The following is a 24,249-nucleotide window of genomic DNA, read 5'->3' on the forward strand; positions in this document are numbered from 1 at the left end:
ATTTTTCCGTGTGTAGACCGTGAAATCCTGCATATGTCCAAGCAAATCTGAACATGTCCAGGAATTTTGGAGAGCGAAGTTGACTGTGTGTGAGTACTTTGATAATTGACTGAAAATAAAAAATTAAACTGTTCACTCGAGGGAAGACTTCTCACGCTAACCACGGGACCACGGCACTCCTGAGCTTACATTATCCTTGATGTTGCATATCTTGCGCATGGACTACTCAGTTTGTATATTTTCCTTATTTTTTTCATAGTTCCACACAACTACTTCCTGTTTTCTCGATTGATCTGTATTCAGTTTTTCAGGGCCTATACACTGTGCCATCTTATAACTAAATCTGAGGGGGGGTGCGATGGCGAGGTTCCCTTTTTAGTACCACTGTAAATTCTACAAAAAATTATTGCCATGACCCACAGATTTTTATCTGTACTTTTATAAAGTTCAGTAACACTTCCATTCCTAAATCCTTGGATACACCGCCAGTTCAGAAAGTTAGAAAGTGATTTTATTCCTGGCGTAAACACTGATAAGCCAAAACATTATGGCCACTACCCACCGCGACATAGGACGCCTTCTGGTGCAGTTGCATGCACATGACATGGTAACAAAAGTATGTAAGCGGAGCAGACATGGCCAGGGAATCACCAAAGTGAAGATATGGGCTGCAGATGGCGATATCCACTGAGATAAGCGACTTTGACAGGGGCAAATCATTATTACGCAGAGCCTGTGAACGACTATCTCGAAAACGGCGAAGCTGGTCGAATCTTCTCGCCTTACATTAGTATGCATCTACGGAAAGAGGTAGAAGGGCAGTGAAACTACCACTAGATGCTAAATGGTTGGACGTTCATGTCTCTGCACAGAATGTTGGGTTCGGAGGCTTATCTGCTACGAAAAGTAGGGGAATTGGAGATCGGTGCCATCTCTGCCGAAAGAGCGCAATGCTGGTGCAAACGCAAGTGCTTTGGAGTTCACTGTTCATCGTACACTGATGCACATGGAGCACCGCAGTAGACCACAGCTACGTGTTCACATGTTGAGCCAACAAAGTCGTCATTTACGATTGCGGAGGGAACAGTACCATCGAGATTCGACAGTCGATCAATAGAAAAGTGTCGTCTCTTCGGGTAAATCACGTTTTTGCAACACTTTGTTGATGGTCCTCTCCACAAACGCCGTCATCGAAGCGACCGGGGCTCGGGGAGCTGTTTAATGCTATGGGAGACATTTTCCTGCGCTTGCGCGGCACCTGTGATAGTAATCGAAGACTGACAGCTGCGGAGCACCACCTACATACCTTCATGCTGGATGTCTTATACTTTCAGCAGTATAATCGTCCGTGTCTTGGAGCCAGATTAGTGCTACAGTTCTTTGAGGAGCGTTATAGTGAAATAACGTTACGTCGCGGCTAATACATTCGCCTAATGTAAACCCTATGGACCCACATGGGTCGCTATGGGGTGCCACCGCCGCGTACACAAATCAGCAGCCTGTTATTTACAGGAATTACGTGACCTGTGGGTAGACGTATAATCCCACCCAACAAACTGTCGGACTCATGATACGCAGAATCAGTAAGTATATCGTTCCATAGCCGGACAAACAAGCTATTAAGCAGGTGGTCGTAATGTTTTGGATAATCAGTGTAAGAGACGTCAGCGCAGTAACAACGGTGGCACCTGAACTAATAATTCTAAAGGACGGATGTGCATTCGACATGTCAGTTGTGAACAGACAATGAATTTGCTGCAGCAGTGTGTCAAGGTTGTTATATCACAAATCACAACGGAGCAACAAACTGAACAACTCTACATCAAGTGTCCAAAACAGCCACCAGAACGTTTTGAAGAAGAGAAAAATGTGTGCGAAGTTTGTCCCACGCATTTTGACTTGGAAAGGAGAAAAGAACCGCTTACATCTGCCGCGTCTTCACTGAAATGTAAAACGTAGGCAAATCTTTCTTGGAAAAAATCGTCATGGCTGGAAGGACTTTGTTTTATCAATGCAAACCTCTCGCAAAACGTCAAAGTAAAGAATGAGTCTTCTATGTTTCGATAAGTCCAAAGAAGATGCGAATGTGACCTTCGAGTTGAACAACATTCCAAAGAAAGGCTTTTTTGCCAGATCCTTGTGGTCCTACCAACGTTCTGGCCATTGTACATAATTGGGGGTGGGGGTCATGTGTGGGGAAATGAAATGATCGTATAGCATTGCTGGCCGGGAAGCCCCACCCGCTGAAGTTCGGCCGCCCAGTGCGTCTTATTGCAGTCGACGCCACATTGGATGACTCACGTGTCGGTGATGATTAAATGATGGTAAGGACAGCATAAACACTAGCGGAGAACATCTCCAATCCAGATGGGATTCGAAACCGGGCCCGCTGCAGGGAAGATTATCACGTTACCATTTAACTAAACAGCGGACAATTGGGGGCTGGTGGGTGTGGGAGACTATGCAGAACATTTGAAGACTTGAAACAACCAACCTAACTTTTATTTTCATTAACCCACCGTCGAAACTTTTTGTGAGTGACGACTTATGTCACTTGATTCAGACAGCTTGCCATACCCGATAAGACTTTACTCAGGTATGATGCCAGATAATATTAATATCTTGACACAACGTTTGAACAGACCAACTGGCCGCCATCTTCAGCTAAGTATGCTGATGCACAATATCGTCGGAACTGAGTTTCCAACAGAATCAGCAGCTCCTTCTACTCTGTGCCGGCCCACTTCGAGTTCCAAGCAGCAGTGGTGCTGTCCTCCTGCGCAAGTGAAGAACGAAGGCTGCTCGGAAAGTAACGTATGATCGGTCGCGAAATGGAAGCCACAGTGAAAATAAAAAAAATGTTTTGTCTGCAAAAGTTATCTACATCTTCTAGCCACTTCTCTACATAGCTGTCACTCCGACTGAGATATTTGTCATAGCATTATACCAACATTCCAGTACCACAGTCATAGAAGGCAGCCGCCTGTACTTTCCGTCATTTCTCTACGCTGATTTTCAGCTGTTGTGAATGCCAAAATGTTTCTCCATAGCCAGCGGTTCATTTGAAAAGAAATGAAAATCAGAGCGAGCCGAGTCCGGGTTGTACGGTGGGTGACCAAACACTTGCCAGGAGCGTCCCCATCGCCTGTGCAGCATGCGCCCAAGAACAGTCATGAAGAAGGAACTACAAGACAGTTACGTTATGTAGGTTTGCATGAAATCAGGCAAGACAGTCAGTGGCGCTCATAATTTGGGGGGGTGACCCATCGCTCTAGGCGACTTAACGTGGTCATTGTGGGCTCAGAACTGAAAAGCGCGACGTGACGCGATCGACAGGCATGTTAGAGACGCTGTCCAATATATCTCTGCAAAGCGTCGTCAGATTTTTGCTATAGTTTAAATTTCGCTATCGGTCGGACCTTACCTTCCGAATAGCCTTCGTAGCAGATCAATGGCGTGAAAAAATAGGGAAATCAATGAATCGCTAGTGGAACACTAATTGAAAGAATCTGCTGGTCGAAATGAAGATCGTTTTTGTTTAATGTCAGATAATATCTGATCTTACTTAAAGGGAAACCCTTATCCCTATTAATATTATCAGATAGTCCAGCCTCAATAGATTCCTTTAGAGCATATTCTCAGTAGCAGGAAGCAGAAGTGATTATTTGTGTCTGGTATGCTTTTCACCAAATACATTGGAAGGGCAAGCTTGGACGAAGATACCATCTTCGTCACCGATTTAAATACTGAATTAATAAAATTTAAATTTGCAACTAAAGAGCCAAGTAAGGTTGTAGTGAAAGTTCTGATCATTTTGACACGTGTCTTACCCGTAGGAGGAAGTGAAGAACTAAAGATATTGCAATGCAGTGTTATTTTAACGTCAATGTATCAACAGGGCAAATTGAAAATAAAGATTTCAAACACGATGCAAGATGTGACATTAACAACGCACAGAATAAGAATACATCATCATCATTGTCACAAAAGACGAGTGCAGTACTTGCATTGAAGTCTAACACGAGCATGCTTGATACCATGCTATTCACTGACAAATTAGCACAAGAATATGAAAGAGTTACAATCAATTAGGGATGGTGGAGATGACTACATTATTAACACACAATTTTATTAGAGTGAGTCGTAGGTCGTAAGTAAATAAGACAGAGGATTGAGGGAGCAGTGCTGAAAGGTTGCAGTAGATCTGCGAGAATCAGAAATGACAGCATTGTAAACGAACACCTATTCATTTGCACAACGAGTTGTGACACTTTGTCTTTCAGTTGAAAATTGAACAATAAAACGTCAAGGATGTCTAAGGATGAAATGGATATGGTAAAGGACATGAAGTGTAGAAGTAGTGCAGAAAAAAAGATGATGATATCTTGAACTGGTAAGGTACTGAAAACAAGAGCCAGTCGCTATGGCCGATGATACTTGTATGTTGTTCGAACCGATCGGTAACCAATCTAGCTGCCACCACTGAATTGCCTCAACGTTTTCCTTTAATATGACCTGGTACGGATCCCAAAGAATGCAGAAGTACTCTAGAGTATGTCGCACTATCGTCCTATTTGCACCCTCTTTACAGATGAACAGTATTTATCGAAAAATCCTACAGATTTCGAAAGGGTGATGGAATGGTGACACTGCAATTTAATTTTGTGATCAGTTGAGATACTTACGTAATGAAAGACAAACTTACCAAATGTTCTATTGTTTATTATAAATCGTCATACAAGACGTCTGCAGCTCGTGGTCTAGTGGCTGGCGTTACTGCCTCTGGATCACGGGGTTCCAGGTTCGATTCCCGGTCGGGTTGGGAATTTTCTCTGCCCGGGGATGGGTGTTTGTGTTGTCCTCCTCGTCCTCCTCTTCCTCATCATCATTCGTGACTGTGGCAAGATTGGACGGTGTAAAAAGTGGACTGTGAAAAAAAATGGGAATTTGTACGGGCGCTGATGACCACGCCTTTGAGCGCTCCACAAACCAAACATCATCATCATCGTCACAAAAGACGAGTGCAGTACTTGCATTGAAGTCTAACACGAGCATGCTTGATACCATGCTATTCACTGACAAATTAGCACAAGAATATGAAAGAGCTACAATCAATTAGGGATGGAGGAGATTACTACATTATTAGCACACTGATTCATTTCCGCGATCTGAAGACAGTGACTGCCAAAATTTGAGTTCCTAAAATAATACGTGCACTAAGGTACCTTCCTCCTGCTGCTAATCACTCCGACGTTTATAGAGTACATTGTAACAAAAATGGTTCAAATGGCTCTGAGCACTATGCGACTTAACTTCTAAGGTCATCAGTCGCCTAGAACTTAGAACTAATTAAACCTAACTAACCTAAGGACATCACACACATCCATGCCCGAGGCAGGATTCGAACCTGCGACTGGAGCGGTCGCTCGGCTCCGGACTATAGCGCCTAGAACCGCACGGCCACACGCCGGAGCCAACTGCAGTTCTTATCAATCTCTTTACAGCTTCGTTGTTGTCCGCTAGCACTGCTATCGGCAGCCACTGTATCGGCTGCATTGCCCGAAAAACTACCTGATTCAAACTTTACATCATGCTCCAGTTGGAGCTGCAAAGTGAAATGACTACTTCTCACACTGAATCCTGTGAGCTGAAATCCCAGTATTCTCTCATTAGCAGTGGACGGAGTTTCTTCCTTAGTTCCTCCTGTCTCCCCTTGTATGTGTGTGTGTGCGTGTGCGTGTGTGTGGTTTCCCATTTATCTTAACCACCATAAACTTTGTCCATATGCAAATTACAAAATTTTTCAAGCAAATGTTCTTTAGCCGTCAGGGGACATCAATAAGCATGATCGCCTTCGTTCTAGCTTTGTGTTTTAACAAATATGTCAACAGCGCTATGACATATTTAAATGGCACGTTGTATTTTTTAGTCGGTAATTCATTTCATCTCCTAAAGACCTATTCAAAAATGTATTACAGTGTACCATTCACTGAAACACAACGTTATTAATTACATAACACAACCCAGCATCACAAACTCGTCCACTTGCTGGAGTTGTCAGAAAACAAATGAAAACCAAGTAAAACAAAACAAAAAATGGACTTTGCCTCTCCTGTACTACTGCCCAGGAGCAGAGCTTCAAATGTGCTCAAAGTAGTGACCATGGACACCGATACACTGGGGCACTCGTTGAATGAAAGAATTACACCACTGGCCATTAAAATTGCTACACCAAGAAGAAATGCGGATGATAAATGGGTATTCATTGGACAAATATATTATACAAGAACTGACATGTGATTACATTTTTACGCATTTTGGGTGCATAGATCCTGAGAAATCAGTACCCAGAACAACCAACTCTGGCCGTAATAACGCCCTTCATACGCCTTAGCATTGGGTCAAACAGAGCTTGGATGGCGCGTACAGGTACAGCTGCCCATGCAGCTTCAACACGATATCACAATTCATCAAGAGTAGTGACTGGCGTATTGTGGCGAGCCAGTTGCTCGGCCACCATTGACCAGCCGTTTTCAAATGGTGAGAGATCTGGAGAATGTGATGGCCAGGGCAGCAGTCGAACATTTTCTGTATCCAGAAAGGCCCGTACAGGACCTGCAACATGCGGTCGTGCATTATCTTGCTGAAATGTAGGGTTCCGCAGGGATCGAATGAAGGGTAGAGCCACGGGTCGTAAGACATCTGAAATGTAACATCCACTATTCAAAGTGCCGTCAATGCGATCAAGAGGTGACCGAGACGTGTAACCAATGGCACGCCATACCATCACGCCGGGTAATACACCAGTAAGGCGATGAAGAATACATGCTTCCAATTTGCGTTCACCGCGATGTCGCCAAACACAGATGCGACCATCATAATGCTGTAAACAGAACCTGGGTTCATCCGAAAAAATGACGTATTTCCATTCGTGCACCCAAGTTCGTCGTTGAGTACACCATCGCAAGCGCTCCTGTCTGTGATGCAGCGTCAAGGGTAACCGCAGCCATGGTCTCCGAGCTGATAGTCCAAGCTGCTGCAAACGTCGTCGAACTGTTCGTGCAGATGGTTGTTGTTTTGCAAATGTCCCCATCTGTTGACTCAGAGATCGAGACGTGGCTGCACGATCCGTTACAGCCATGCGGATAAGATGCCTGTCATCTCGACTGCTAGTGGTACGAGGCCGTTGGGATCCAGAACGGCGTTCGGTATTACCCTCCTGAACCTACCGATTCCATATTCTGCTAACAGTCATCGGATCTCGACCAACGCGAGCAGTAATGCCGCAATACGATAAACCGCAATCGCGATAGGCTACGATCCGATCTTTATCAAAGTCGGAAACGTGATGGTACGCATTTCTCCACCTTACACGATGCATCACAACAACGTTTCACCAGACAACGCTGGTCAACTGCTGTTTGTGTATGAGAAATCGGTTGGAAACTTTCCTCATGTCAGCACGTTGTAGGTGTCGCCACCGGCGCCAATCTTGTGTGAATGCTCTGAAAAGCTAATCATTTGCACATCACAGCATCTCCTTCCTGTCAGTTAAATTTCGCGTCTGTAGCACTTCATCTTCGTGGTGTAGCAATTGAAATGGCCAGTAGTGTATTTACTGCTTCCACAGTTGCTTCTGAAGAGAATTACAAGCGAGCACGATATGTTCCTGCATGTCCCCTGGAGTTGTTGGAATTTAGTGATAGACAACGTCTTTAAGGCACCCCCTAAGAAAAAAAAAAGGCAGAGTATTTAAATCAGGAGACCTAGCAGGACAAGAACCTGTTCCTCCTCGACCCGTCTGTCTGGCTGGATACCTTCGGTTCAGAACACGACGTGAACGCAAGGCATTATGTGCTGGACATCCATCGTGTTGATACCATATAAACATTCTGGTTCTTAGCGGCACTTCATCCAGAAGAGGAGGAAGAATTCGTCAGAGGAAATTGGAATACGCTGTGCCGTTTAGACTACTATTAATGAAATAAAGGCCAATAATTGTAGCACCAAGCATCCCACACCAGTCGTTAACTCTCCATTGACGCTGATGTTCTACCCGTCTAAGGAAACATAGGTTGTCGCTGGACCAATAATGCATGTTCCTTGCATTTATCTGTCCTTTGTTTGAGAAGGAACATTCATCGGTAAACAGAACATTGTAGAAGAAGTTCAGGTTGGTGAGGATTTGCTGCTGTGCCCACTGACAGAACTGTACACGATTCTGGAAGTCATTCCCACGCAATTCTTGATGTAGGTGTACATGGTAAGGATGGAACCGGTGGCGTGTAAGAATATGATGTACACTGGTTTTTGAAAGCCAGTCTCTTGTTCAAGTTGTCGTGTGCTCACATGTGGATTCATAGCAACAGAAGCGAGAATAGTAACTTCGGCACATTCGTCTGTGCGAGTGCTACGACGACTGAGTTGGCTTGGGTTGAACCTTCCCGTTTCCTGGAATGTCGCAACAAGACGAGAAAACATCCGTCGAGAAGATGGGTTCTTGTCAGGATATCGCTCTCTGTACAGTTCCGCTGCTTGCGTAGCATTTCGCTTACCTTCAACAACAACAATAGAAAAACGTTATGTCGATGCAGTTTGTAGGAAAGACAGCCTTTACTGTATGCCTACTCTACACAACAGTATTTAAAAGGACTAAACTACTGTACTAAATGTACCCGTACATAAATAAACAGTATTGCAATTACTATTCTGCCAACTTACATTCCCAGTAGATGAGTAGCATTTCTACCTTCTTTCATTGGTGTACATCCTTCTCACAAAACTCTTCAACTGACGATGGTTGACGGAATGACGGGTGCGCATGCTACTTATGTTTACATTTGTCCTCTGTCAACGTCAGCGCGTGGGTGTGTTCTATTACTCCGAGTACATGCATTAAGCGCTGAGAGCGTCAACGTCAATCTTGTGTTATGCAATTAATAGCGTTGTGTTTCAATGAATGGTACACTGTGACACATTTTTGAGTAGGTCTTTAGGAGAGGAAGTGAATTACCTAATAAAAAAATACAGGGTGCCATATAAAAAAGTCATACCGCTGTTAGTATCTTTGTAAAAAACAAAGCTACAACGAAGGCAATTATGATGATTGACGTCCCGCTCTCTGCTAAAGAACGTTTGCTTGAAACATTTTGTAATTTGCATCTGGTAAATCCTGTATATAGATATATACCTGTCACTCAGACCTCACCCGCCATGTTCTGATGAGCGCATAGAGCCATAATTACCCGTAGCTTTCACAGATCCTGCATTGTGTCCAGAGGTATTGCTCTCCTGTCGGCAGAATGGCGCCGTCTTTCCTGCAGTCTCCGTCCAAGGCTCATTGTTGCCCGCCTTTCGGCACCTTTACTGTACTGTACAGCCTCATCACTGCAGTAAAACGATTGAGGGACGTGGGAGTGGCGGTCACCTTGTGCAGAATTCCAACGACTCCTCTGTGGCCGCCCAGATGGCCGTAGCGTTATCATTTTCCGCTTTGTGTCAGATCGTCACGAGCGTACCATCATCCTGTTCATTACACACAACAGCCTTCGGATAACGCTGTCCTGCCTGCGTTAAGTTAATGGGGCCCTTAGGTTCACTTTGATCTGCTGTCTGTGAAACTGCTAGCCCAGCTAAGCGTAATTGTCAAAAAATAAGACGACTACAAGTACTTCATTTACTGGCCATCACTCTCCGGTAATCTTTAATAAAAATAAAGGAATACACTGTTTTCAAATCAAATTAATTTGATCTACATTTCAGTCTGTATAATTTACATATCGAATATCGACAATCATAAAGTGAGCAAAACCGTCATTTCACTGTATTTCATAATTTCCCGCTTCACATGAGCGGTCGCGTTAACCACTTTGGGTAACTGTGAACTACTCCCAGCCAGACTCAAACTTCCATATGTCGGCATTCCTGCGCCATAACATTTACTCGTACACATGTTACGTAATTCACATACAGGGGAGGACATTTTAAGTAAAAGTCGCTTCCCAGTATTGGCGGATAAATACAATATTGCAGTGCCTGTGGTGTTAAGGAGAACGCTGCAATGTTCCTTCGGATAATGCATGCACGACGGAAGGAAAAGACTCTATGGCAACTGCAGCATTTCTGTAATACATAAAATGTGTTCACAGTAGCGAATATGAATAGCCATCAGCTTTGTAAGGGAATGACAACGATTACTGTTTGTGCTGGACTTCCCGTTCAGCAATTCCTTTTTGCAGTTCCTACCCTGTATAGCTCCTAGTACCATTCAAATTATCCCCTGCTGTCTTAACATTAGTGCTACCATTCGGTCCTTCTTCTTGTCAGTCTTTGATACCTGGTACTTTATCCCCGATGCTGCGGAGAACCTCCTCATTCCGTATCTTGAAAGTTAACGTAATTTGTCAACATTCTTCTGTAAAACCACGCCTCAAACACTTCAAGTCTATTTCGCCCTCGTTTCCCAGCAATAGAAGGATGAAATTTCAATGTCTTGATCACCCACGTTACTCACTGTAGTACCACATCTCTGATTTTCCCACAGCCCATGTTTCACTACTATACAATTCTGTGCTCCAAACGTACATTCTCATAAAGTTTCTTCCTCAAATTAAGGCCTGTCTTGACCAGGAATGCCCCTTACGCCAGTGTTAGTATGCTTCATACGTCCTACTTGCTTCATCCGTCGTGGGTTACTTTGCTGCCTAAGTAGCAAAAGACCTTAAGTTCGTCTACTTCATGATCACCAATCCTCATGATTAGCTTCTCATTTCTACTACTTCTCATTACTTTCGTCTCCCTTCAGTTTGCTCTCACAAGGGGAAGGCCTCAGACACGGCCCACCAATTCGGTTCAAATTTGGCAGGTCGCTTGTGTCCAGCCTAAAACGAAGGACTCTAAGATATTTTGGGTCAACACCCCAGCGTTTTTGGGAAAATCACCCCTAAAAGTTATGACGAGCAGTCGACTCAAAATTGGAGCATCGATAGATAATTGTAAATGGAGCATTTATCATCATCAGGTATGGGGTCCGAAAACGCATACTTTTCCAGAAATCGAGGTAAGAAACGTTCACAATTGTGGCTTCTGTACTCACATGGTAAGAGCTTTTCGCCGACCGCACCAATAGCGCAACGGCCAAGGTAACTAACTGGGAATCGGGCAAACCGCGATCGAATCTCGAGGAAACCTAGCGGGTGTTATTCTTTTCGTTTGTATTTTTCTGTATCTCAATTGATAGGGATAGGAGGATTATAAGGTAAGTAAATCTATAAGGAATGATAATAATAAGGCAGACAAACTAATTTCCCAAACGCCGCAAGTTAGTAAATTATTAAACTTTTATGCCTTGTCACATGAAAACAACTCCGTATAAGAGTGCTGCGAATTCCTCACAAGGGATCACAGATAGCCCACCACGCGTAGCTTGTTTACAGCGATGCTCGGGACAGAATGCACGTGGGGAAAGTTATGTTGTCTCGGTTGCCTCTTCGTCATATCGTAGTTGTGAACGTGGAAGAGAAGGTGTCCAGCATGAGCCTTATAGAAGTCAATTGGAAAGAGTTGTTTTCCGTCATTAGGCTACCGCGAACCTCGCGGATACATGTAGTGATTTTTCCATCGCTAATGCGCCGAATGAAATACGTTTTGTGAATGAATACAGTGTTCTTCCGTCAGTAACATATGACGAGTACTGTATATAGTTTGTAGTAATTAGCTCGTCTGTTTATGCCGTAGTAACTAGTTATTGTTTGTTGTGTCACATCTTTCAGGTGCATAGTCTGAATAATGGTGGATGTAATTTTTTTTTTCTTAAATCTTATGGGACTTAACTGCTGAGGTCATCAGTCCCTAAGCTTACATACTACTTAACCTAAATTATCCTAAGGACCAACACACACACACCCATGCCCGAGGGAGGACTCGAATCTCCGCCGGGATCAGCCGTACAGTCTATGACTGCAGCGCCTGAGACCGCTCGGCTAATCCCACGTGGCTGTGGATGTATACCTTTCGACAAGCGCTGTAATATATAGTTCGGAGCCTGTCACAGACGATGGCAAGCAGGAAGTTACCGACACTGTGTTTTGGTTCGTAAAAGTGTTGCAAGTCAGATACATTATTAATGCAATACCGGAAGCAGGCAGTTCTGTTTCTTGGCGTTCCAGATTCATAGGAGCGGCTATCGTAGAGCGATTTTTGGAGCTGACGAACGAAATGACTTTTGTTGACACAGAAATACTATACCTGAAGACGAAGCAGAAGGTGATTCAGTGGAAGATATCCCGACTAGTGAATCGCAAAACGGTCATAACACTTTGCAAATCCCCACGTCACTGGAAATATGTGCTTCATCTGTTCCCAATGAGTATTACGACTGAACTACGACGCTATACCCCTTGAAGTAAAAGTAAAGGCGGTAGCGCTAGCCAGGAAATATCCAAATTGGAACTTACAAACACTGCAAAAGAATGGAGCAACAACAGTCCTGAAAAGGAAGAAGGACTTGAAATTGTGGGAAAGTGATGTCGTTAAAGGAGGGACGAGATACGACAAATACCAGGCGATAAATAAGTGGACATACGACCGATTTGTCGAATCTCGTTGTCGTAACGAGAATGTAACAACGAGAATACTTTAGGAGTGGGCTGCAGGTGCAGCGCTTCAACATACGGCCAACAAGGATTTTACGTTTACTGCATCATTATCTTTGGGAAGAAATTTCAAGTTGGAGTATAAAATTCGTCAACGGCACGTCACTAAGTACGTCTCTCACCAGGTGGTACAAAATATATAAGATATACAGAAAGTGGCGGCTCTTTTCTGCACGCAAACGGCATCACTTATGACCGGTCTTAGCCGTGATTACGTGATCAACACCGATCAAACAGAATGCCAGAATCGGATGAACATTCGACGCACGTTATCGCATAAGGGAGAAAAGCTAACACATTCGTACACGGCGCAGTATGCCATCATAGTCTCTGAAAATTTTACCTAAGGTTTTCTTGTGTTTACAAGAAACGAATGTTACATTTGGTCCTGGGGTTATAGAAGAGGTCAATCGTTTAACCGAATCGTTGAAAAATGTTTACATTACCTGCCCCAAATCCGTGAAACTGACGAATGCGATTTACTGAATATTTCTTGAGAATGTTTTAGAACCATACGTTTCTGAAAATAAGTTTTGTCTAATACTGGATTCCTGGAGTGGACAAATTAATACTACAATATATGACACAATGTTTATAGATGGGAAGGGTCAGCCGACGTGCACAGTTAAAGTAATACCGTCAAACTGCACACCTGTGTGCCAGCCGTGTGATGTTTATTTCTATCGACATGTTAAAAGCTTTAGTTTCAGGCTTCAGAATTGCAGTGTGCTTCTGGAAACCCTACGGGAATTGCACAACCACACAGATGCAATAACTATTCACAGCATTATTCATAACCAACTTTCAGCACCGTTTTTTCAGGCAATGATATCGTATGCGTGGTACGCATCAAAATTAACTGCCTAAAAAGACATAATTTTAAATGTAAACAAAGTTTGTTTTCCGTCGACTCTTCGGAAGGAACAGCGCAGCTAACGAAAGACTGCATTCATTAGATTTTCTTGGTGCCGTGATGATATTTGTTTCAAACGTATATATGACAAGTACCATCCATCTAGTTGTTCGAAGAAAAGTGAGGACACGTAACAGTGACTGGAAGAGCCATTGTAAAGTGACCTGGAGTAACAATTTAGGTGTTTACGATCCCAAGAGGTTTGAGAAATTTATTGGCCTACCTTATTATTATCATTCCTTATTGATTTACGTATCTTATTAACCCTCCTATCCATATCAATTGAGATATGGAAAAATTCAAATGAATAGAATAACATCAGCTAGGTTTCCTCGAGATTCGAACGCGGTTTGCCCGATTCCCAGTTAGTTACCTTGGCCGTTGCGCTATTTTTTTATTCATTTATTTATGTTTATTTTTTTAAATTTTTTTTTGTATTTTTTTAACAGTAAGGAACTGAATACTAGTAAATGCACTCGTTGGGTCGAGTTGGGGACGCACATAACTAAAACCATGCTAATAGTTGTAGAAAAAGGCATAAAGAAAGAGAGCAAAGTGCGGGGCGAAGGAAACCATGAAACAAAACTGAAGGGTGGAATCCTTACCACCATTAACCAGTGCTACATCTTGCACTGGATGGGGAAACAAAAACTGCGAAGACCTTTTCGCACCGGGGACAAAAAGAGGAAATGGGGCAAATACTGCTACAGAGTGTGAGGGTTCACAACGAAACTCTCCATCTGCTGTATCATCCAGGTATGACTTCTCGTAGTGATGAAAGTTGATCCCACGTTGTACCGTGTAGTGTTCTGTCATCGTCTTGTAATCTTAGCTTCTCTTACCTGTGATATTCCAGCTACGTGGAGGATCGTGGCACGCACTCCACAAAAAATTGGAAAAATATTGTCGACACTTTGGGTTACGGAGGATCTTGCAATGTCGTTCCTGCAAGTAGTTCCAAAAGTCTAAAGTGTCCTTAGTGCCGTCTTGAAACAAATAATGCACTGCATGTCCACGAAGCCACGTCATTGCATTAGTTTTAGAGCGTGGGTAATACGTCTCATCCGGGAATAGGATAGTCTTGGGGTCGATATGATTCGACGTTACCCGAAGGAAGTATGCTGACATTTGCCTCACTAAGTGCCACACTGCCGTAGACTCGCCACAGCTAAGACGGTGTTCATCGTTGTCTTGAACGCCACAGCTCGTGCACGTGGGTGAGTCGACCATGTGGATCGCATGTAGCCTTGATCTGGTCACCTGCCTACCGTTGACAGTGATATACCACATCGCCGTGACGTCAGTGTCCAGTGTTACGTGGTGAATTGTCCTCCACACTACTCGCCAGTTGACGTTCGGGTGCTTCCTCTCCACGACGTTATCGGGTCGTCCACGTTGCAGGACCCTATAAACCACCTTTGCCGTCGCCAGGTGAGTCGCTGGTAAGGCAAGCCGAACGTAACTGAGTTCGGGGTAAAAGACACCGATGTAGAAGAGCTAGGAGGGGACGTGGTGTATCGGCACAGGCGGCAACAGGGAGGGCGGTGCTAGTTCTTCTATTAACAAACTGGTCAAACTGTCCGGACGGCGGTGCCATAGTTTGACTAATGTGCTCACAAATAGGGCGACCGCTCTGTCATGAACGTGATAAAGGCCAAGCCCTCCCCGATCCGGGGGAAGGGTGAGAGTCTCATATTTGTTCTTGAAAAGCATTCCTGAACTCACGAAGGACCCAAAAGCCGCAAGTATACGGCGAGCTAACATCACCGGTATAGGTAATATCTGGGCGATGTGCGGAATGCGTGACGCTAAATGTGTGTTAACATACTGGGTCCTTTGGACGATGTCCAGGGCTCGTAGGCGGTTGTTGGCAATTCCAGTCCGAACATTTCGTAAAAGCCGTCGAAAGTTGTGAGCAGCGGTCCGTCGTATATCGTCTGTAAAATCAATGCCGAGACATTGCAAACTATCTCTGAGCTGTAAAGGGGGTGACACTGTTCTCAGACAATCCGAACCCGATGTTCATCGCCACCGATTTTGCGACGTTGATACGACTACCAGTGGCCATGCCATATTTCTCTATCCAATTCAGTGCGCTAGCGGTGTCGTCACCGTTGCGGATGACAATCACCAGGTCGTCAGCGTACGCTTTACATCGGAAAGTGTGGCCTTGTAACGTCATACCCGTTAGTCGTTGGCGCAGGCCGCAGAGGAGAGTTTCCATGGTCACAGCGTAAAGTAAAGTGGAGAGAGGGCAGCCTTGGCGTATCGATCGAGAAATGGTGAGGGGCTGCGAAGGTCGGCCGTTGACGATCACCTTGGAAGTCGCGCCACGGAGTAGTCGCATGACGACAGTGACGAATGGCTGTGGGTACCGCATATGTTGAAGGACCGCTTCCAAATAGTCGTGGTCCACTCGGTCGAAAGCTTGACTAAAGTCGATTGCCGCCAGTGCACCCTTCAGACGACATGCCCTCGCCAGTGAGATCAAGTCACGATATTCACTGAGTGCTGTTTGAATATTATTGTCGCCTCCTAATGACGTTTGATCGGGTGAGATAACATTTCGTAAGGTCTGGCGTATCCGCGCCGCCAACAGTCGAGAAAAGATCTTAGTCGCAGTTCAATAGCGTCAACGGGCGGTAGTCCTGCAGTCGTGAGCCACCGGACGGTTTGTGAATAGGAATAATCATTCCTTTCACAAGGGCCGCAAGGAGCGGCACGTCTGGGGATAGTAGTTCGCGACAGATGTCCGTCCATCGGGAGGTTAATAAATATTGAAAATACAGGTAAAATTCCAAGGGGAGGTCATCAGGACCCGGTGACTTGTTGACAGCTCCTTTTCTAATGGCGTCGATCACTTCTCCTTCTGTAATTTCGTCCATCAAGGCCTCTTCCATTGCCGGGATGACGGTGCCGTAAATCGTCTGAGAGACGTCCTCCAGTGCTGACGGATCAGGGGTCTGAGCGGAATAGAGTTGGGAATAATGATTGTAGAACGCTGTGTTTATGTATTGTTGCGTGGTGAGGCGACGACCGTCCTCCGTGTCGATGAAGCGTATCAGCGCTCGTTGGCGTCGTTTACGTTCACGAAGGACGTGGAACATTGACGGGCGTTCGCTCGGTATCCGATCCTGCGTCCTTGAGCGGATGACTACCCCCTCTAGGTGGCGTCGCATATGAGCGAGGATCTGAGCCTTAGCACGGTGGACCGCCGTTTGTCGTTCCGGAGACGGCGCCATAGCATCGCAGTCGCACAGGACCCGGAAGTAAAAGTCGAGTGTATGTCTTCGCCAAGTAGCGTGGTCGCGACCGTAGGTTATCAACGTTCGCCTCAGTGCCGGTTTGGCGCAGTCCAACCACCAGCGGATCGTTGTGGGATATGCACGGAGGCGATTTTCACACGAATGCCACGTATCCTCAACGGCTTGGCGGCAATCCGCGTACGACAGGTGAGCGATGGTTAATTTCCACGGGCTGCGGCTTCTCCACACTTGTTGCTGTCGCAGGGTGACGGCACAAATGTAAGCTGTGTGGTCCGAGAATGCTGCAGGCCACAGTTCCGCATCCTGTGTTCCAGCAGCGAGAGAGCGTGAGACATAAATTCGATCGATACGACTGGAAGAGTGACTCGTGAAGTGCGTGAATCCCGGTCGGTGGCCGTGAAGATGTTCCCAAGTGTCCACCATCTGCAGGTCTCGAATTAGCGTCTCGAGTTCCGGGCACGGATTATATCATAGGAGTTGGTCTCTGGGCGCCAGTACGCAATTGTAGTCACCTTCAAACACCAGATGTTCGTGGCGACCTTGGAAGAGCGGGGCGACGTCTTCCGCAAAGAATCGTGAACGTTCGCGACGTTTGTCCGTCCCGGAAGGTGCGTAGATGTTGATAAGGCGGACACCCAGTACTGTGAGTGCCATTCCTCTTGCCCCTGGCAGAAACAGGATATCGTCCGCCACTATCCCTTCCCGAAGAAGTACAGCGACACCGCTGCCTGTTGGGGAAGCTGGAGAGACGCAAGCATCGTAACCGTACATGCCTGGGAAGTCGTCGACGTACACTTCCTGGAGAAGGGCTATGTCGATGGAAGCAGAGTTCAACATATCCTGAAGCAAGGATAACTTAGCGCGCGTCCGTATAGTGTTGATGTTTATAGTTGCAACGCGACAAGTTTGAGGTCTATCCATAGCATCCGTGTTGGCCATCAATACCCTTGTAAGGCTGTCTCGTCACTGTAACTGATGGCGGGAAAGGATCAAAATTAGTGGGGTAAAGTTCCCCCCGTGTCGTCCGACACGATGGGCAAGGAATGTTCCTCACAGTCGTCCGCCCAGTCGCCATGAAATACCATCGGCTGTTGGTGGCTGTTAGTGGCTGCTGCGGTACTCGGCGCTGACTCCATCGGCTGTGCTGGCTGGGAATCGGCAGCGGCTGTCTGCTTGTGAACCTGCTGTTCTGTGGTGTCGGAGGGGCGGAAGCCGTCACCACGGCGATCTGTTGAGTTGTATGTTACAGTGGCCTCTGTACCGCCGGTACCGTCGTCGGAATTTCCACAGTCCATGTCAGACGATCGCTGCAAACAATCGTCCGATGGAGCACGGCGCCGTCTCTTGTGTTTTCGCGGGGAACGCTGTTTACGGACGTGTGTTTCAGTATCTGAATGTGGGTGAATTTCTTCAGCTGCTCCGGTGTCTGGAAGAAAAGCCGCTGTCGGCACAACCCGTGGGTCAATGTCCATCCTGGCATCCACGCCTTCTTGCAAGGTCGGTCGGTGATTACCTTCAGGTGGCGGCGCCGTTGTAGAGGCCGGAACCTGTACTGCAGAAGCCATCATGGTCTCGCTATCGGGGGCGGCTATCGGACTAACGTTGTCAGCATCGGAAAGGGTTGCTGCCCGTGTAACTTCGGCGTAATTGAGAGGAAGGGTCGTCACCGTAGAAGGAGTCATAGGTTCACCAGTCGGGATTTGAGTAAGCCGTCGTCGGAGACAATCCGACCGGACGTGCCCTTCTTGGCCACAACCAGAGCAAGTGCGTGGCTGACAGTAAATACATAATGATCACCCTACATCCGCCGATGACAAGATATGACGGAACATGTTTGGTCAGTTCAATTTTAATCTGTCGCACCCAGTTAAGAACGGGGTACGTTGTAAAGGTGGTCCATTTTTCGGCCATATGGCTGATCACCCTGCCGTAGGGCTGGAAAGCCGCGGTGACTACGTCCGGTGGTACTTCGAAAGGGAGTTCGAAGACGCGTATCGTACGGAGGCCAAGCCCCGCGTGATCGATAGAGACCGCTCCAATATGGCCATCAGAATGTTTGAATTTAAGATCGTTCGCATGTGCGCGCACGATTCTGTTGCACATCTCGTCACTTACTAGCTTGACGTAGACAACGCTGCTCGTGATAGAGAGATGGATACCAATTATGTCTCGCGGTTCAATTTTAACGTCGTCACGTAGAAAACGTTCCACTTCAAAAGCTCGCGGTCGTGCATGATCGGGTTGAAAACTGATCTTGATGGTGGTTTGTCTGTATGAATGTGCCATGTTGCGTCGGTAGTGATGGACTCTAAACTAGCGACAACGCAGTAGTAAACAACTACGGGCACTCACGACCGCGCGGACGGGACGTAAACAAGACGTCCTCGCCGCAGCGCTGCGGAAAGCAGACTGTCTTGCTATCGGTGCGGTCGGCGAAAAGCTCTTACTATGTGAGTACAGAAGCCACAGTTGTAAAAGTTTCTTACCTCGATTTCTGGAAAAGTATGCGTGTTCGGTCCCCATACCTCATGATGATAAATGCTCTATTTACAATTATCTATCGATCCCGCCAGTTTTAAGTCGATTGCTCGTCATAACCTTTAGGGTGATTTTCTCAAAAACGCTGGGGTGTCGACCCAAGATACCTTAGATTCTTTCGTTTTAGGTTGTACACAAGCGACCTGCCAAATCTGAGCCGAATTGACGGGCTGTGTCTCAGGCCTTCCCCTTGTCAGTCGATATTCTGTACTAATTGGATTGTGTACTCCATTCAGTGGGTCCCGTAATTTTTGTTCATTTTTGCGGAGGGACAGCATTGTCATTAGCAACTTTTATCTTTGGTATAGTTTCACCCAGAATTTTAATCCTAGTACTGAACTCTTATTTAAATATCCAAAGATCTTTAGTTAAGCTGGCTTGGTCGCAAAAAAAGTCATACAGCGGGTCAAGAATGACTTTATTGATCACAAAAAATGAACTGAGCGTATGGCATCGTTGGCCGGGAGGCCCCATGCCGGGAAGTTCGGCCGCCAAGTGCAACTCTTATTTCAGTCGACGCCACATTGGGCGACATGCGAGCCGATGATGAGAATGAAATGATAATAACAAAGCACCCAGTCCCCGAGCGGAGAAAATCTCCAACCCGGCTGGAAATCGAACACGGGCCCACTTGCTTGGGAGGCGAGCACGTTACCACCCAGCTAAGTACAGCGCGTTTCGGAATCATTCCCATCTTCAGAAATCTAAGTGCAAAGGTACCACACGTTACCAGCTGCTCCTATAACATGACATGACTACGTGTCTATTCCTGCATCTCATGTCACATACACAACTAGTAACGCTGTAGTCCTTGAGCTGTCTTTCCAGTTGGATTTCTGATGTTAGAAATATGTCATTCCGAAACCCGACATGCATACTTTGTGATAAATGAAGTCATTCTTCTTCTGGTGTATGGCCTTTTATGCGACCCCGCCAGCTTCACTGCAGATCTACGGATATTTTCTAGAATAGTTGCTAGCCCCCTACGTGACATACCTTTATTACTTTGTTTTATTTTGTCAAAAATTGGTTCAAATGGCTCGAGGAACTATGGGATTTAACATCTGAAGTCATCAGTCCCCTAGACATAGAACTACTTAATCCTAACTTACGACATCACACAGATTCATTACCTAGGCAGGATTGGAACCTACGACGTAGCAGCAGCGCGGTTCCGGACTAAAGCGCCTAGAACCGCTCGGTCATAACAGCCGGCTTTATTTTGTCACTGCGCCCTCCATGTGTTGACTGAACAATAGGGACCGATGGCTACACCTCTGTCTTACGCAGTATCTGGTATCATTTACACGGTAATAGATAATTAAGTTTTTCATGTAAACAGCCTCGTATTTCTGTCCCGTGACATGGCGTCGAAAATGTAGCCAGTGTTTGCCAATGTCGTAACACCGAAATAGCAACAGCAGAATAAAACTTTGTACAGTAACAAGTGGAACCTGAAGTCTTTCGAAGGAAATAGAGTTAGTGTAGTACAGCCTGCCTGACATAGGCAGTAACTCTAGTGTGTTGACGACGCTGGTGCGGCCGGCAGAGGACGTGGACGGCGGGCTGCTGGGCCTGGCGCTGGGCCAGACGCCGCTGCACGCGCTGCTGCCCGCGCAGACCGCCAGCGCCGCCGTCGCGCCGCTCGTGCCCGTGGTGGACCTGCCGCCGCCCCCGCCGCTGCCGCAGACAGCGCCGCTGCCGCCCCCGCCGCCGCCTGAGGAGGACGCGTCCGAGGCCAGCACGGGCGCGGCGTCAGCGGGGGCGGGCCGTCAGTTCCACAGCCTGCAGCCGCCCCAGCACCGCACCGCCACCACCGGCCGCGGGCGAACCTCCCCGCGGCCACCTGCCTCTACGGCACCCACAGCTACTGTCGACCGCCGCCGCTGCCACACTGCCCCCAGGGAAAACAGGAGGGTGAGTACGTGCTGCTCGTGCTACCGTGCTTAAGGGGAGTTAAAACGGAAAAACAATTTTTTTCACGTTTTCATATTTTTATCTCATTATAAAATTGACAATTTTCCAAATAAAATTATATATAGATATCGCTTACAAACAACAAGAGAAATATTTTATTTTATTTTTTAAAGTATAATCTACGCTGTTTGAAAGTGTTAAAATTTTTACGTGCATTACTTCAAGATCTAATATAGAAGGCTGTGGATTGCTGTGTTATAAAGGCTAAATTATGTGTTTGTTACGTGGGGATGGGCACCAGGTTGAGGAAATTTAAACAAAGTTTGAGAGACAAGAAACTTTCTGATGGTAAAATCATAAGAGGCAGACTGACAGAAAAAAATGATTGATGAACAACAGCAGTATTATGGGATGGCCGTTAGAAATGATATTGAGGATTTGTTGAATATGAAGCAGGCAGTATGGGCTACCTTCCTCCCCAAAATCAACTGATGAAAAACCAGTACACCACCTTAGACCTCCTGGACCTGATTCAGGATGCATTACCGCAATGCCCAGTACTCAAACAGTTCATACAGCCATAAACATTCTATCCCAACATCAGTCATGGATATCATAAAACTTTTTTGAAGAGACTTGAAAAATACTGAAAGTTTCTGCATGGTCAGACTCAAAGTCACAATGAGTCTTTCAATGATCATATATGGACTCGCTTACCAAAAAATGTTTTTGTTGGAATGAAGACACTAAAGTAGGGGATCAGTGATGCTGTTATTGCTTTCAATGATGACAACATTGGTAGGGTGAAGGTACTACAGCATCTGGGAATTAATCCTGGAGCAAACTGCATCAGAGAACTTGAACGGATGGACAAGGTTCGCATTGATAAAGCAGAGTATGCAGCACAGTTGGCCACTCAGGAATCCAGAAAGAAGAAATAACTTGGAAAAAAATCAAGAGGATGATATACAGTATGGTGCAGGGTGCTTCTCAGTGACTAAAAATAAAAAATTAAGCACATATTTAGGTACAGCCTTTTGAAACTTAAGAAGCCATTCTTGAAAATTTAAATTTTCTGTTGCATTTTTCCCTTAATCTCAGAAACCACTTCGAGTAGAGTATTCAAACTTTCAGCAGAGTGATAACATACATGTCCTCAGTCTACTGAACTAAAAGAAGAACATAATGTTATGTATAATTAAAATTATTTAGGTAACATACAAAAAAGTACACAAAATTTTAACCGTGTAGTTAAAAAATTCTATTCCCAAAAGCAGTGGCTGGAATGCAATTACTGTAGTTCAGTAGACTCAGAACATGTAGTTTAATGTCCTGTATAAGTTTCATGTCAATGGCTACGGTGGTTCCTGAAATACAGCGAAGCCAAATTTAATATTGTCGGAATAGGGCGTTCTAACTCCCCTTAAATGTCACCATAGTCATCATCACTCAGTCACCACACACTCTGAAGTCAACGCGTCGCTCTAACGAGCTACCTCCACCCCTGTCTGCCAAGTCCCTTTTTCTTTCAGTCTTCTGATGAATCCTGCTGAGACAAGATGTTTTCCAGTTTACCCATCAGGACAGTGTTCGTGTATGAAGGGAAAATGTTTCCTGAAGTAACAGTTCTAAAAAAAAATTAATATTACACTTTCAAGCGCTCATGCCACATAATCAGCGAAACGGATCCACTAGCTACACATCGTGCTTATATTCAGTGATTGCCATTGCATCATGACAGTCGTTCAGTGTTTACACAGAGCACCTAGATATGTATTAACAAGTCACAGTCGCCATTGTCTTAGAGAGAGCTGTAAAGGGAAATCATTATAGAAATAGATCAAGATTGGAAATTATTCACTATATAACTAAGCACTTTGGGTGTAAGTGCTACTCTGAAGAGGCAGCACAAAACCATTCAGAAGACCAATAACCCAGTTTCGGAAATATAAAGTACATTTATGGAAGTGACCGTATTCCAGATCTTTAAGTTTGTTTTGTAAGGCAGCGATTACGATCTCAATATATTTCGCAGACTCCAAACTGAATTTACTTGTAGTCGATGGGTAATTAATTGCATCTACTATTTAACTTTTCCACCGATTTGAAGTTTTGTCCACCTACACACAGTAGGATCTCATCTCAATTTATCCATGACATCGGCACTTATTTGATCTTGGTTTTATATATCTGCATAGCATACTGGTGCATGATGCATATCTTCTCTTTGCTTCCACTGCTTTACGAAATGTGTTATTTTATTAAGGATAGTGACAGCAGTTTCTAGTATTAGCACTAAAACAAAGGAAATACTGACGTATCATGGAGTGGCTAACAACAATATGTGATTTTTTGGTGATAAAACCATAACAAATATCTTTACAACGTACAGTACAGTTTCGAAGTGTGGCAATACGTGGGGCTGATTTTTGTATGAGAGTCACTATTTCACTCTAAATAGGGGGGGTTACTGCTTGGGAATACTTGTACACCACTGATTTGCAATGATAAACATTTACTTTAAGTATACGATTCGTAATTCCTGTATTTTCCGTTTTCTTCTCCTCGAGTTCTAAGTTATATTACTTATAATGCTAAATAATAATAACAATAAATAATAATTATTTGAATACGGAATAAGAAATAGTAAGCAAAGGTAACGGATTCCAAAAGAGGTTTCATTGTGATTAAACTAGTGATACAAGAGGAGCAAGTACTGTGACACCTAGGCGGGAGGTGATAAAACTTACATTTCACGGTTGAGCGGCTGCTCATAAGACACACACGACGCCGGTTAATGCCGAACGCCGCCTCGCTTGGTTATTAGCACTAAAACAAAGTAAATACTGACGTATCATGGAGCGGCTAACAATAATATGTGATTTTTTGGTGATAAAATCATAACAAATATCTTTACAACGTACAGTACAGTTTCGAAGTGTGGCAATACGTGGGACTGATT

The 24,249-nt window shown here is 45.1% G+C and overlaps 1 protein-coding gene across 1 annotated transcript in view; it reads left to right on the forward strand.

Annotated features, from left to right (window-relative positions):
* The window catches only part of LOC126119666 (discoidin domain-containing receptor 2-like), a 449,482-nt gene that overhangs the window by 381,363 nt on the left and 43,870 nt on the right, over positions 1–24,249 (forward strand). The window contains exon 12 of the mRNA XM_049915072.1: positions 20,920–21,287. Within this exon, the coding sequence (XP_049771029.1) occupies positions 20,920–21,287 (368 nt within the window). The remainder of the gene's footprint in view (positions 1–20,919; positions 21,288–24,249) is intronic.

This window comes from Schistocerca cancellata, chromosome 1, assembly GCF_023864275.1.
Source record: "Schistocerca cancellata isolate TAMUIC-IGC-003103 chromosome 1, iqSchCanc2.1, whole genome shotgun sequence".
Lineage (NCBI taxonomy): Eukaryota > Metazoa > Arthropoda > Insecta > Orthoptera > Acrididae > Schistocerca > Schistocerca cancellata.